We start from the raw sequence: 14,851 nt of genomic DNA on the forward strand, positions 1-14,851 counted from the left end.
AGACAAGTGTCAGGGAGGTTTTTGCTTTCCTTTCTGGAAGCCTTTCTTCCAACTAGAGTTGTCACCGTCAGGTGGAAGATTGGCAGTGACTTAATGAGGCCTCGGTCGCTCGGCTTCCTTACTCCGTGCTGCCAGACAGATCCCTCCGAGCAGAACCATAGCTTGATTTTGTCACACCTTTTGTTTTTAAATAGCGAAAATAAAATAACCACAAATAATTTGTTAGTGAAGTGAAGTGAAATACTTTATAGACCAAAGTCAATAAAAAATATAAACTATATCTAATTCATAAATGATAATGCATTTGTCAGCTTAATTTAGTCTGAGAGGCTTAATTACCTCTTAGATCTCTAGTAGGATTTCAGAAAACTGTTTTCTCCGGTAAAGGTCCTGTTTTCCTTAAATTAACCCTTTTTAAACTATTCTGTCTCTGAGCGAATGAGTTTGGTCTAACCGGTCTAGAGGTGTATTCGCAGACACAGTTCTTCCCTTTACAGACTGACACTACTCTTTTTTTCTCTGAAACACAGAAACATTGCCAGTTTCTCTGAGGGACTGTTTACTTCTTTTCTTTCTTTCTCATTGCGTGTAAACAAGACATTAAAGTTTAAACAAAATTGAATTTCACCTCAGCTGACTTTTCTTTGTCTACTTACCTATTTGTTTCCCTAAGTGTGAACCTTGGGATCCCTGCAGCAGATTTTCCTCTTCTTTTCCCTTTTCCTGGGGAAGTGCCTTTTTCTAATGGCCAGAGGGCTTAAGGGCTAGAAGCTAAGACTTTCCTCATCAAAACGGTCACTTTAAAGCCGCCTGAGTAGGTACTTTGCTAACTTGGGTTTCAGACGGACTGATCCTAATCTTTTGAGCCAAACTCCAAGACACGTAGAGTCAACAGTTACGGCAGCCACAAGTTCATTATCTACTTAGAGTGCAATTACTTGGCAGCCACCTAGACTGTGACGTTTTTGTGGGCCTCCAAAGAACTCATATCCTGAAGAGAGAGACTAATCAAGGCAGGTCCTCTTGGCAGGGACACTGAAAGGGTGGATTGCAGTTGATAGGAGTTTTAATTTGCGAGGGCTTAATCTTACCTGCTGGTGGAACAAGATGTGTAGATGTACTTAGTGTCCATTTTCTCTGTGCGTTCTTTGAAGACTCATCTGATGGTGTGATGATAGGATTGTCATGAGGACACAGAACTTTATTACATGAATCTGCCTCTACCCTTCTTCACCAGCCTCGCTGTCCAGAGCGAATCTTCGGATTTATTCCACCAGCGTTATGGGTGAGGGGAAGGATGACTAATGTCTCAACTGGTGTAGGGTTTAGTAGTCTGGTCTCCTACCTACTGAAAGTTCCTTTTGGGCAAGGCAGATGCTGAGTTTCTCAGAATGCAATTACTTGGGATGCACCAAGAAATGGTACTGGTTGGCCCTTTAGCTGACCAAGCTTTGGTTTCTAAACTCAGTGGCAGTAGGGTAGGTAGGTGATGGTGAATACGGGCCAGGTCCTGACTGACTGATACCATTAAAGCCAAGGACTTGGGAGTATATAGACAATCAAGCCCTAAACCAGAATCAGCGCAGGCTGGAGTATGTCGGTGCTCTCCTTCTCTGTCTCCTGGTGAGGAAAGGAACACTGGATCAGGAGGCTGGCCAGCATCAGGGAGCAAGGAGCCTGACCTGACTTGCTCAGAGCCCGTGAGCATTTTCCCAGAGCATTTTCTTGTGAGGGGAAACGTGCTGTGCCACGTCAGGACGAGCTGGCTGTGATTTCTGTCAGAGGTGGAGAGCAGCGTTGGGCATAGATGACCTCACCAAAGCAGCCGTGTCTTCAAGTTAAGTAATGTCCTCTGTCACACCATTTAACTCACAGAATTAGACTTACCATCATGTTGCCTTTGAATTATTTAAAACAGTCTTGCTTTTAGAGCAGCAGTTCTCAGAGTATGGTCTGGGGACCCCTGAGGGTCCCTGAGACCCTCTTGGGAATCTGCAAGGTCTTCCCTTTTCCAGCAGAGTATCTGTGTGAGGTCAGATTTTCTTCATCGACTTAAGCAAGAAAACAGGTTGAACACGGAAGGCAGATAGAAGAATCCAGCTGTCTGCTGGGACGCCAGACATTGAATTGTAAAACAGTGCCACTTTTCTAACTAACATTTATTTTGTTCTAGAAGATATAATTTTTCCCCCCAAAGAATCTGTTACTTATATTCATGTTTTTTAATTTTTATTTTCAAGTGAATTAACATTTTTAATTTCCTGTTTTAATTTCTATTGTGGTAAATACTAGTAGTTATAACCCACATAAACACGTTTTTGGGTTCTCAATAATTGTGAGAATGTACAGTGTTGGTCCTGGAGCCAAGAAGTTTGAGAACTGCTCTCCTAGAGGACCATCCTTGAGAAATACCGGCATCTTCCTTTCTCTTGGTACTGCATAGTGAGAAAGGACGTAGCACACGCCTAGATTTGCACAAACACTTTCAGAGAAAATTGGCTCCAGTGTCTGGTGTATGTATAGTAGGTGCCAGATATGGTGAGATGGTGGTGATGGTGACTGTTAGTTCCCATGAACCCTCGGGTGTGTGGGTGCATGCAGGGTCCCTGTGAGGGACACGTTTCTGTGCTCTCTGCTCACTCCCTGGCCTATTCTTGTTGTAAATTACACACACTGTAGTCTCTTGCTGTAATTTTGCTCTTTATATTAACAATGGCTTAGGTGAAGCATTTCCCCCAGTTAAATTTGTTGGACGTATATTCCCGAAGAGGAGTTTGTGTTGTCCTAGTGGGACCTGAGACAGGCAGTCTTCTATGATGGATACCTAGTGACATGGCACTTTTTCTCTGAGCCGAGCTCTCAACCTGGGCTGTTCGTACAGCTATGTCTCTCTACAGCCCTACGCACTGGAGAGATTCATCAACCCTCGGGACTTAATGAGGAAGAGAGGCTGAGCAGCTGCCTCAGTCGTCCAGCTCTGCCTGCTCCTCATCACAGACGTATGTCCTCCTGGGAAAGCGAGGACTGTGTTATCATTTGACTCACATAGTGCTATCTGCAAATAAGTGGCTACCTGGCAATGACGATGTGGCCCATCAGGATTCCCCTAGCAGCGTAGCTGATTGTTGTAGGAATTTATGGCAGAGAGGAAGGAAGGAGAACAGCCAGCGATGCAGAGACAGTGGGTAGGGTAAGAATGGGACCGGTCTGCTCGCCCTTCTGACCCTAGGGATTCATCACCTCGGTGTGACTGGATGAACAAGAAGCGTTTCCACCTCCCTTCTCGGGCCACCCATTCACCACCCATTCACCTGCAGTGAGGCAGCCTGGACAGTGGCCAGCGCAGGATCCGGGAACAGCCTGAGGCCCAAGGCCCCGCTCTGAATCTCAGCTGTGTGACTGGGCACGCCACTAAGTCACTCAGCCCCCGTTTTCTAATTGTTAAAAATACAGCCACGCCCGTCCTGTCTGCTTCACAGAATTGCCAGTAAGACTTAGATGAAGTGAGATTAGAGATGGGAAAGCTGAACCACGTGCAGATACTAGTTTGTTAACAAGCTTCTTTGTAGTGCCCGTGGGGTTTCTGCTCTGTGCCCCTCGCCCTCCGGACTTACGGGCTTCTGTCCTGTCCTCCAGGCTACCTGTGCATGACAGATGAGTGGTTCTCCGAATATGTCTACGAAGTGGTGGTGGACAAGAAGCATGTCCCTGAAGAGGTGCTGGCTGTGTTAGAGCAGGAGCCCATCATCCTGCCAGCCTGGGACCCCATGGGGGCTCTGGCCAAGTGATACCCCTCCCTTTCCTTCCTCCTCCCGCGGAACCTGACGTAGCTGCAAAGGACAGATCCAGGAACTGAAGCCAAAGTGACACAGGGGACTGTGTCTTCCCACAGGACACAGTCAGACCCCTGGATTTCTCCTCCAGGAACCTCTTTGGGGACGTGTGCTTTATGTTGAAACAAAATACTCTTAAAGAAAATCAAAGGGAAAGATCGGGTCACACTCTCTCCTCATCTCCAACAGCGCAGGATCTCTTAGCATTTTAGTCTGATGTAATTGTTTGTCTTCACTCTGTCATGAAGGTTTGGTTCAGTGTCTTTGCATTAGACAGGGGAGGATGAGCAATTGAGGAGTATGGAGAGAAAATGGACCTAATACTCCTTGTGTCTAGAGTAGAGTTAGGGGAGGGTCACCTTAAGATTTGAGCTCTCAGAACTGCATGCTGCCCTGACAGTATCACTGTCCTTCCTACATGGCAGTCGCTGAATTCAATTTTTCCAAGGTAATTGTATGTGCCTCTAGTAGCCCAGGAATGGGGGTTTGGTCAAGTCGGGCATGATTCCTTCCAGTTGTTCTGAACTGTAGGGAGCACAGCTCAACTTGAGTCAGGTTTCAGTAGAGGCTTAGAGAACGTTGGGTGAGAGAACAACCAAAACCTTATCATGATCTGAATTACAGTTATTAGGTCACGATGTGAATTATAATTATTAGGGGGAGCTCGAGCCAAATGGTTTCCCTTCTGCCTCTGGAATTGGGAGTTGGGAGGGCAGGAAAAAGCGGTTCCCATTCTTTCTGACAACCCGATGGTGCTGAAAAGCTTTTGAATAAAACACTTTGCTAAATGAGAGTAAGTTGGCTTTATTTCATCTAAAAAGTATTCCTTTATTTAGCTACAAAGAAAAGCAACCAGGTGGCTCATGTTCTACAGAGTTAAAAAAAACAACAAGATGATTCAGGGCTTTCCTGCTTCAGCTTCTCTCTGGGATGTACACGTATGGCCCTTCCCAGCCTGCGCTGATCCTCACTGGCTTCTGTGGAGGCTTCCAGGCACCATCGTAAGGAGGAGTGGTGCCCCTGCCACTTAACTGTTCTTTTACCCAGATCCAGGGTCCCTCCCTACAGGGGTGGCAAGTGACGCTTCACTGGAGCCAGCCTTAGCATGGGCAGGAGGGTATGGATGGCTCTGAGACGGGGCCTCCCTTTTGGTGAAAGCAAGTAAGTGTAGCACTCTGATAATCAACATTTCCATCAGTGCCTGAGCCCCCTACCTTTCTGGGTCTCCAAGACTCTTCTCAGTCCTAGGCAAGGGATATTGTCTGTCACAGCACTTTCCAAGATAACATTAGATAAAGGCTCAAGCTTCAATCAAAATGTTGACAATAATCTAATCTTGTTCCAAGCAAGATAAATAAATCCATTTTTAGATACTTCATGGTGGAGCCCTAGAATTGAGCTTAGAGGCACCCAGGAAAAAAACCAGATTATCTCCAAAAAATAAATAAATAAAAATTAGATTGACAGCTAACTTCTCATTAGCAACTATATAAACTGGAAGACAATGAAAAATATTTTCAAAGTACTCTGAGAAATTAACTGTGAACCTAGAAGTCTATACTCAGTGAAATTTTTTCAAGAACCAGAAAGAAATAAAAGACATTTTCATTCAAAAACTGCCCAAACAGAGGGGAAGTGATCCAGTGTGGAAGGTCTGCAACTCAGCAAAGAATGTGGATCAAAGAAAGTAATAAATACAAAGTGACTAAGTAAGTCTTCCAGAGTTCAAAAAAAGATAAAACACATGAAATAGATAATTAGGGAGGGAGATGATTGGAATAAACATTCTAAAGTCCTTATGTCATTCAGGAAGAAGGTAAGTATATTGGTTAACTTCAGACTTTGGTATGCAAATTGTACATGCTAAAAATTTCAAGATTAACTACTAAAAAACAGGATGTAGTTCCCAAGCAAGAATATAATCATAATCAATCCATAAAAAGACAAGGTAGGGGAGAGAAAGAAAAGTGCAGGACAAATAGAGTGTCCAAATAAGATAGCAGAAATAATCTCTTTGTGTCAATAACTACAATATAAATGGGTTATATGAAAAAATAGGGTCCGAAAAAAGACAAATTGTCAAACTGGATTTTTCAAAGAAATTCAGCCATAAGCTTATTACAAGAGATATTAGCAATGTAGGATAAGAAAGCTGTACTTGGCAGACACTAACCAAAATGAATCTGGTGTAGCTATACTAATCAGCAAAACTAGGGCCACTCTGAATACAAACAGACTAATTCTAGGGTATGTTATTCACAGCCTCCCTGGAGTTGGCCTGGAAATAAGATTCAAACAAAAAACATTACTAGAGATAGAATCACTACATAATACATGTTTACTCGATTCTCCAGAAAAATACAGATTCTAAGTTAGCATGTACCTAATAACATTACCTCAAAATATATAAAACAAGAACTGGTAAGTAAGCCAGTATCATAATGGAAAATTTTGACCTGTCAATTATCGATAGTTTGACCAAAAACTCAGGTGTCTATATAAGAGTCAAATACTTAATAATTTTGGTGTAAGGGACATCTGTAGAACACTACATCTAACGACCTTCCACGTGAGCACATTGTTTCTAAGCATACATGGAACTTTTTCAAAAATTGACCAAATAGGGGACGGCCCGGTGACTCAGGCTGTTAGAGCTCCATGTTCCTAACTCTGAAGGCTGCCGGTTTGATTCCCACATGGGCCAGGGGACTCTCAACCACGAGGTTGCCAGTTCAATTCCTCGACTCCCGCAAGGGATGGTGGGCTCCGCCTCCTGCAACTAAGATTGAACACGACACCTTGAACTGAGCTGCCTCCCGGATGGCTCAGTTGGTTGGAGCGCGTCCTCTCAACCACCAGGTTGCCTGTTGGACTCCTGCAAGGGATGGTGAGCTGCTCCCCCTGCAACTAGCAATGGCAACTGGACCTGGAGCTGAGCTGCGCCCTCCACAACTAAGACTGAAAACTTGAAGCTGAACAACTTAACTTGAAACTGAACGGCACCCTCCACAACTAAGATTGAAAGGACAACGACTTGACTTGGAAAAAAGGCCTGGAAGTACACACTGTTCCCCAATAAAGTCCTGTTAAAAAAAAAAAAGGTGACCAAATATGTTGGGCAGTAGAGCGAACCTCAACAAATTTCAAAGGTCTGTTATCTTGCAGTGCAAGCTACAGGGCAATTAAGTTAGAAACCAAAATTAAAAGGTAACTAGAAAACCCATATATGTTTGGAAATGAACTCATAAGAAGAAAATATAAAGGAAATTGAACCTGCACAATAATAAAAATACTATGTATCAAAATGAGAGAGACAATACTTAATTTTATTTCTCACATTTATTAAATGTAGAAAGACTGAAAACTGAGCTAAGCATCTGTTTCAAGAAATTAGAACAGCAAAATAAACCTAAAGAAACTAGGTAATAAGAAAGATATGTGCAGAAATTAAACAGATCAACAAAGCCACAAGTTTGTTCTTTTAAAAATAATGAAGCAAATTAACATCTTGGGCAAGACTGATCAAAATAAAAATAAAAAAGGATACTATTATTGGTGCAGATATTTGAAAAATAAAAGATACTCTTAACTTTGTCAAAAGTGACAAAGGGATTTGTTTAGAAAACAATCCACAAACTTAATCAAGAACATGAAACGGAGAAACAAGCTGGAAAGAAGATAGAGGTGTTAGAAGATTTAGCCGAGCTGAAAAAAATAAATCCTGAGCCAGTGGTGGGGAGAGCCAGTGATAAGCAAACCAATTTACCTTGCACAATCCCCAAAAAGTTCAGATACAGCCTTACTCCGGGAATTGGGAGTGAAAGGAGGGTTACTGAAGGGTTGGAGGTCAGTTAGATCCCCTCCCTACTCTAGGGAGCTAGGTGATTGTCCCTGCCCTGCTCAGGTGCCACCTCAACTTATTTTTGAGAGGGCAAAAGTTTACGGTCGGGGGGGGGGGGGGGGTGTTAGAAACAGCTGAAGGTGCAAGTACCACGTGGGGATCAAGTGAGTATTTGCATTCTGAATGTCCTCGATCACGTTGGATTCCTAAAACTGCAGTGCCCAGCTGATTGGAAGTCTTCTCTGGAGAATCTCGACTAGCGCAAGAGGAAAGATGTGAAGAACTGTTATATTGCATAAAGAATTAGTTTATGAGGCTGGCATAACGCTGACAAGGATAGTAAAAGAAAAAAAAAAAAGAAAAAAACGCAAATCTCACCCATAAACGTAATGTGTAAATCCTAATATAATCCAAATATAAACCAAATCCAGCAATAAAGGTGAAAAGGTAAGTTTCATAACCAAATATTTAATAAAAGTTATTTCTCAAATAAAATTAGGATCCAGTGGGGAGAAACAAAGAATGGTGGGTAAATCTTCTCTGCCGAAGATAAAAAATGGACCAAAGTTTTAGCCAGAGATCGGAGCTGGAAGAACTTAACTGACATTTGGGTAACTGGTGATCTCAGAAAAGGAAAGATGTGAGTGAATGGTCCCCTGTCTCTTTGGAATGATACTGTGACCTCTGGAGAGTCCTCGCCAGACCCCAGACTCCTCTTGAGACGTGCAGTCATGCTGACCCTACACGTCCAGTCCAAGAAGCCAGGAGCTGATAATGGAACGTGGCTTCAGGATGTGATTGGACCTATCCACGCGCTCCGGCTTGTCCTGAGATGTCAGCTTAGCTCTAGTTTGCTGTTGGCAGGACCAGGACACTTGCACTTTAGTTCCCGGTTCTCCAGTCACGTGGCATGGGTGCCAAGGTCAGTGGTTAAGTTGGATTTTTTTCATTTAAGTGACTGCAGATGTGCATTGTCCTATTTAGGACAACTTGTTCAGAACCATGAAGCTGAGTCTCCCTGGGGTCTGTGGTACGATTTGATCAAAAACTAGGAATAAACTGGCCAGAGTTTTGTTTTGTTTCCCTTTTCAAACTCCAAGGCCTCTACACATTGCTACAAAGGGAAAGGGAGAGAAAGAGGGAGGGAGGGCTCAATTCCTACAGGCTGCGGTTCTTTGGGAACAGGGTGGTGTGACGATGGGAAGCCCTTCTGCTTGCCTCTTGCTGGGTACAGTTTGAATATTAATTGCTCTTTCTCACTTCTCTAGAAAAGCTCCAGTTCAGTAGCTGCCCTTGAAGTGGATGGGGTGGGCTCTGGAACCATCTCTCAGGCTACCGCATGACAGTTTGTGTTTTAAATCAGCTGCCATACAGAAGGGTAGGGTAGCTGAGGCAGGGTGGGTGTATGGTGGAGTGCATCAGGGTGTACTTAACTCACAGTTGTAGCCTCTCTGCATCGCACTTGGCAGGGACCTCACGGGTTACCTCCTCGATACTTGTCTAAAACAGGTAAGTCCTCCTTGGACACAGTGAGAGGAGCACACAGCCCCCTCCCTTGTGGCCACTGCCCACTTCTCCACACTCAACGTCATTTCCCTTCTTGTTTGCTCTGCTCCTGCCAACCCACTTTGTCCCTCAAACACACCAAGCTCATCCCGCCTCCTTGCTATTCCTTCTTCCTGAAGCGCTTCCGTCAGGTCTTTGCGTGGCTGGCTTCTTGTGATTTAGGTCATGGCTGGGATGTCAAGGCCACCTGACCCCCTTACCCAAGTAGCCAGCTTCCTCCCCACTGCTTCTATCACGCCCACACCTGTCACTATGCTGGGACTGGGGTCTTATTTTCTTCACAGTGCTTATCACTTTCTGAAATTATCTCCTTTGTTTATATGTTTATATCTGTTTTCCCCACAGTCGATACTCCCTGTCAGCTCCCCACTGGCAGGGGTTTTGTCTTGTTCACCGCTGTATTCACCAGTGAGTGGTAAATACGGTTGGCTGACTGATTGAAAATGCCCTCTATCCTGACAGGTATACTCAATTAAAAGTTTATACATAGATCCGAAGTCTGCCTCCCTATAACTTGCTCAACAGGGACGAGCAGGACGAGAGCAAAGCCCCTGTAGCTTCTTGTTTCAAGGCTTCACAGAAAGGTCTATCTAGATTTTGGGAAGGTGACAGGCGTCCAGGAGGGGAAACGACAAAGGTTTATGCCTCCGCTCACTGCTTGCACCTTCCCTGTTTCCAGTCTGCCCAGCACAGTGGAAATTCAGGGCGTTGGACTCAGGCCGGCTGTGATGCTTGGAGCCTGTGTCGGCAGAGACAGGTTACTGACATCCCTGAGCTCAGTCTCCATACCACTTTTATAGAACTATTTAAATGTATCAAATAGGAAACTCACAGTTTGAAAAAGGAAACCTGTCATGTCTTTTAAATAACGTTGACAGCAAAACACAGCCTATTTACCCACATGGTAGGAAAAGAACCAAAGAGAATGCAGATGATGGGCCTGATGGATGCTCAGTGAAGTGCAGCTTTTGTTAATCACCAGCCCTCTCAGAGCTGCTCCAACACGCCGAGTATTGTGGCAGGCCCTCTGAGAAGGGGTTAAAATATTCCCTGCTCTCCAGAAGTCTATCATTTAGTTGGGAAAATAAGATGTATATAGGTGAGCCCGTTGAAAAAGAAGGTGGCTTTTTATATGAGGTCTTCTAGTAAGCGCCTTATGGAAGGGCTGGACATTGGAAAAGAGAGAAACACTGACGGGGTTTAAACTAACTTCTAACCCGTGACCTCAGACATCACAGAGGGAGGGTGATCAGTTTGCCAAGAAGAGACCAAGGGTAAACCTCTCTTACGCAGAGGCACAAGTTACCTCAGAGTTCCTGGAGGGGAAAAAGAGCCCAAGAGAGGGTGAATGTTTTATGGAAAACTGGAAATGGCGGCGCAGGAGAGGAGTGTCTTCAGGGACGAAGCAGAGGACTTGAGTTCCAAAGTTCATTCTCTCCCTCTTGATCAGATCCTGAGCAAAACCCTGAACCTCACCTCTTGGCTCACAGCATCCTTGCTAGTAAATCAGAGAAAATATTTGCCTCCTTCCCAAGGGTAAAAGCCGAAAAATGACAGTGGCGCTGAGTAATTTGGCCCCATTTGGGAAACAGATACCCATATGCTGCATCCCGAGGAGCTGTGCCCCTGAGAACTCCTTCAGGCTTCTTCCTGCTTTGTGATGAGCTTGGAGCCCCCTAGAATGTCTTCCTGTGTTGTTTGTTCCGCCCGCCACCCCTTTTTTTTCACGTTTGTAACTTTTTAAAAAATGCTGCTTTTCTGAAGAAGTTTTATAAAATGATTACCTACTCGTGGCAAATATTGGAGTAGTATAGAAGGGTAGTGAAAAAGCAGGGTTCTCTTCTAATGTCCTTTCCTTCCAAGGCACTCACTATTCCTAGTTTCTTCTATATACTTAGGTTTCGATACACACATCTGCCTGCCTCTCTCTCTCCAAATTGGAGCAACAGCTGCTGTGTGTTTTTCCTTTTTTTCTCAGTTAACAATAAATCTTGTGAACCTCCTCAAATCAGCCCGATAAAACCCCCTCACTCTTCACAGCTGGGTGGTACTCCATTGTTTGATGCAGCACGATTTGCTTACCAGTCCCTAAGGCCTTGGTTTTTATTGCAGTACGTCTGTTATGAGTAACAGGTATTTCCCTAGTCATTCACTGCCAGTTCCTATGTGTATGGGGCCGGCTGTGTGTTGACACTGTGGTGGGTGCTGAGACATGGAGAGAGGTGGGTCCCCACCCCTTAGGAACTCTGAGACTCGTGGGGCTGGCATGTAGCAGACATCAAAGGACTATAACAGAATGTGTGTACGTGGGGCGGGGAGAGCCCTTCCGGGGACTCTGTGCTTCTCTTGATTTCAACTTCTCTGCCAAGGCACAAAGTGAAAACAGCTGCCCTCCAGAAGGTGGCCAAGCTTAGGGTGTTCACAATCAGGGAGGAAATCCTGTAGGAAGGAAGCGTAAGTTAAAAACCCTGGCTTCAAAGATTGCAGACACAGCAGAGGGTACTCACCATACCTATAAAATCTAGGGGAAGAGCGTTTATCTGGCCAAGGCAGTAGGTTCATAAGGAATGGGAGAGACGAGGCCAGGAAAAGGTGACCAAAGACACAATTCATCTTCTTCCAAATGTTTTCTGTCTTCCCCAGGGCTGAGCCTCACCCAACCTCGGGTTCCTCTCCACACCTCAGCACCGATGGGCTTTCCCTCCTGCTCCCTTTGCCTTGTGTCATCTGGACCAGAGAGGTCCTGCCCCAGGTGCCTTCTATGTCAGACCTCTGTCGGGACAAGCCCAGGGTTCACAGTGGCAGCAAATCCTGCCCTGGAGGTGCTATATTCGTGCAAGGTTGAACATGAACAGTCACCCAAACTATTTCACCTCCCAGGAAAAACTTGCGGTGGGGCGAGAGGCGGCGGTGCCTGGAAAGGATGGAGCAGGAAGGCACTCTGAGGGCTGGGAATGCTGAGGAAAAGCCCACAACAAGGGGTGGGGCTCATCTTCCATTATTGTGTAAACAGAGCGGAGGCAGGACAGACAGATGGCACCAAGGCTTCCGGAGGGAGAGGCTCAGACCTCCATGGTTTGTCCTGGCCTGGCTCCTGGGGGAATAGCTGCTGGGCCTTCAGACACCCAGAAAGCTGGTCTTCTTGGTGGTGGTGGTTTGTGTGTGGTGAGGGGCAGCGGGCTGGAGAGAGGTCATTATTTAAATGTGCTCTTTACCTCTCAAAGCTGAAGACTGTGTTTACTCTGCAGGCTCATAGCGGGCTAAGGCCCGTCTAATTCTGGGCAAGAGCTAGTGGAACAAAGAGACGTTATTGCTGAACTGTGAGCTCCTGGCCCGTCTCTTCGCCCGGTCACCCAAGTTCACGTCGTCTCTGACAGCTCCATCACCTTCCCCATGCACCAATCAGTCCATGAGCTTCACAGGTTCTTCTTTTGGTTCTTGACGTCCATTTCTTCCCTGTTTGCACTGGTACCACCCTGCCTCACCCCTACACTCATGTTCTAAGGAATCCATCTGCCTCTAGCCACCCCACGCCCTGCTGTACCTCCAGCCCAAGTGGATCCTTCCCTGAAAACACGTCTTTCCTCATGCCGCTGCCACTCAGGGCACCCTAGAGCTGGCCATGTTTGGCCCCTCTCCCTGACTCCTAAGGGCAAAGGTTGTGTCTTCCTCAGTGTTGGGCATGGAGTAGGAAGCTGGGTCATGAAGGAGTTACAGTGGACAGCTGGGAAGGGCTGCCCTGTTTTGGACAGTAGATGATGACATCTGTCCACTCACCCTGATTTGGGGATAAAGATGGGCCATCAAGTGGAGCTCTACAGGCAGTCACAATATGGTGCAGGACCTGAGGATGTTGGCAAGGGAGGGAGTCAGGGTGCCGAGAATGATAGGGCAGTCGTGGCACTGAGAATGGGAAGCAGGACAGGGAAGGGTTAACTGTAAGGAGATGAGAGACTGGATTTGCTGAGGTGAAAGTGGGGCAGCTGAAGCTAAGTGGTCTCTGTGGAAAGGCACCTAGAGGGACAAGAGAAAGAGAAAGCATGTGTGTAGAGACAGGATGGACCGTCCGGGACAATTTTGTGTGAACTGTGCAAGGGAAGCCATGAGGAACGAGGAAAATGCCTTTTTCCGACAGCGCCCCTCAGTCCAAGAGAGAGGATAAGTTGGAAGTCTCTCTGGGAGAATAGGGCACTGGGGTTATCGCACACACATGTCAGCCCCTTCATTCCCCACAGCTGGGTGGTACCCAACATTATTACGATTCTCATTTTACTGACGAGGGAACCGAAGACCATAAAATCTGAGATGAAGGAATTTTCCTTGTGTGGGAATAAACCCATATGGACAGTACAGGGTCAGAGCTGGGATTTAATCCAGGTCTGTGGGGCTCCCACTCTCCAGGCACCTAGACGGAGGGAAGCAGTTCCATGAGGGGCCCAGGGTGGCTGGGTAGGAATAGGGTCTAGAAAGGCCAGGAGTGGTGAGTTCAGCAGTTCATGAAACTGTGGAATGGTGTTAAAAAGCCACATTGAGCCAGAGTGGAGAACACTTTGGGTGGAGACAAGAGCCTTAGCCAAGGACTGAAGTCACCTCACTGCCGTTGGACCCCCTCCCAGTGCCCTCGTCCCTTGGGTCTGCCCTGCCCTTTCCTTGGAACCATACATTACTTGTATGTAGCCCCTTGTTTAGACAGGCTTACACATTAGTTTATGAAGGCCAAGGGAACCTGGGATATAGCAGATACCGTAATCATCCGATTTAGCCAGGAGATGAAATTCTACTTGCCCAGAAATCACCCGCCTGGCTTTGCCGCCCTGAATGCCAGCTAGCTCACCAGAGCAGCTTGGGTGAGCTCAGAAGCATGACCCACTCTCCTTGCAATCGCCACCCTGACATCTAGGTGGCACCAAAACCTCACATGTGTCCATTCCTCCCAGATGGGGGGCACCGCCCACACGCGGGTACAGACTTGTTCTAACCCAGACCCTCCAGATGCCTGCTCAGCTCAGCTGGGTGTGAGCTCAGCTTTCCCGGTTCCAATGCTCCAAGTCCAAGGGGGCTGCACACTTGTCATTTCCTTTCTGCTTTGCTAGGTCCCTTGCTCCTCTGGGGACAGATCAGCCCTGGTCCTCTCTCAGCTTCAGGATATCCCAAAGCAAGTGCGACATCTGTTCTTTTCAAATGTAAAACAAACAAACAAAAACATACTGAAAAAAAATGTCTTGACATTAAATTCCTTTTTCAACTTCAGTTTTTTCTTTTTTAATTATCAAAGCAATATATGCACATGATTCAAAACAAAAGGCCCTGTTGAACCTTTTTGGTTAATTGGGTACTGTAGTAACATCCCCTCACCCAAACCACAGGCAGATAGTTTTTGCAGATCACCACCCATGTATCTGCCCTGTGACTGCCTTTGACTGGGGCTGGTTCACAACGTGGGAAAGAATTCTTCATTCATTCTTTCTGCAGGTATTTACTGTGAGCCTGGAGGCTGGGCACTGCTGAGCACTGTAGGAGGCCCTACGGGTGGCGAGGAATTAGACAAGGTCCCTCTGGCTTAGCTCACACCCCCGCAGGAGAACCAGGTGCGCTCAGGAAAGCCAGGTGC

At 46.1% G+C, this 14,851-nt stretch overlaps 2 protein-coding genes across 2 annotated transcripts in view; both read left to right on the top strand.

The window, feature by feature from the left end:
• Positions 1 to 4,626, top strand: part of BLMH (bleomycin hydrolase) — a 42,700-nt gene extending 38,074 nt beyond the window's left edge. The window contains exon 12 of the mRNA XM_081027834.1: positions 3,637 to 4,626. Within this exon, the coding sequence (XP_080883960.1) occupies positions 3,637 to 3,788 (152 nt within the window). The 3' untranslated portion in view covers positions 3,789 to 4,626. The remainder of the gene's footprint in view (positions 1 to 3,636) is intronic.
• The window catches only part of SLC6A4 (solute carrier family 6 member 4), a 59,768-nt gene that overhangs the window by 10,809 nt on the left and 34,108 nt on the right, over positions 1 to 14,851 (top strand). The window lies entirely within an intron of this gene.

Source organism: Rhinolophus hipposideros (assembly GCF_964194185.1).
Source record: "Rhinolophus hipposideros genome assembly, chromosome: 20".
In the NCBI taxonomy this organism is placed as follows: domain Eukaryota; kingdom Metazoa; phylum Chordata; class Mammalia; order Chiroptera; family Rhinolophidae; genus Rhinolophus; species Rhinolophus hipposideros.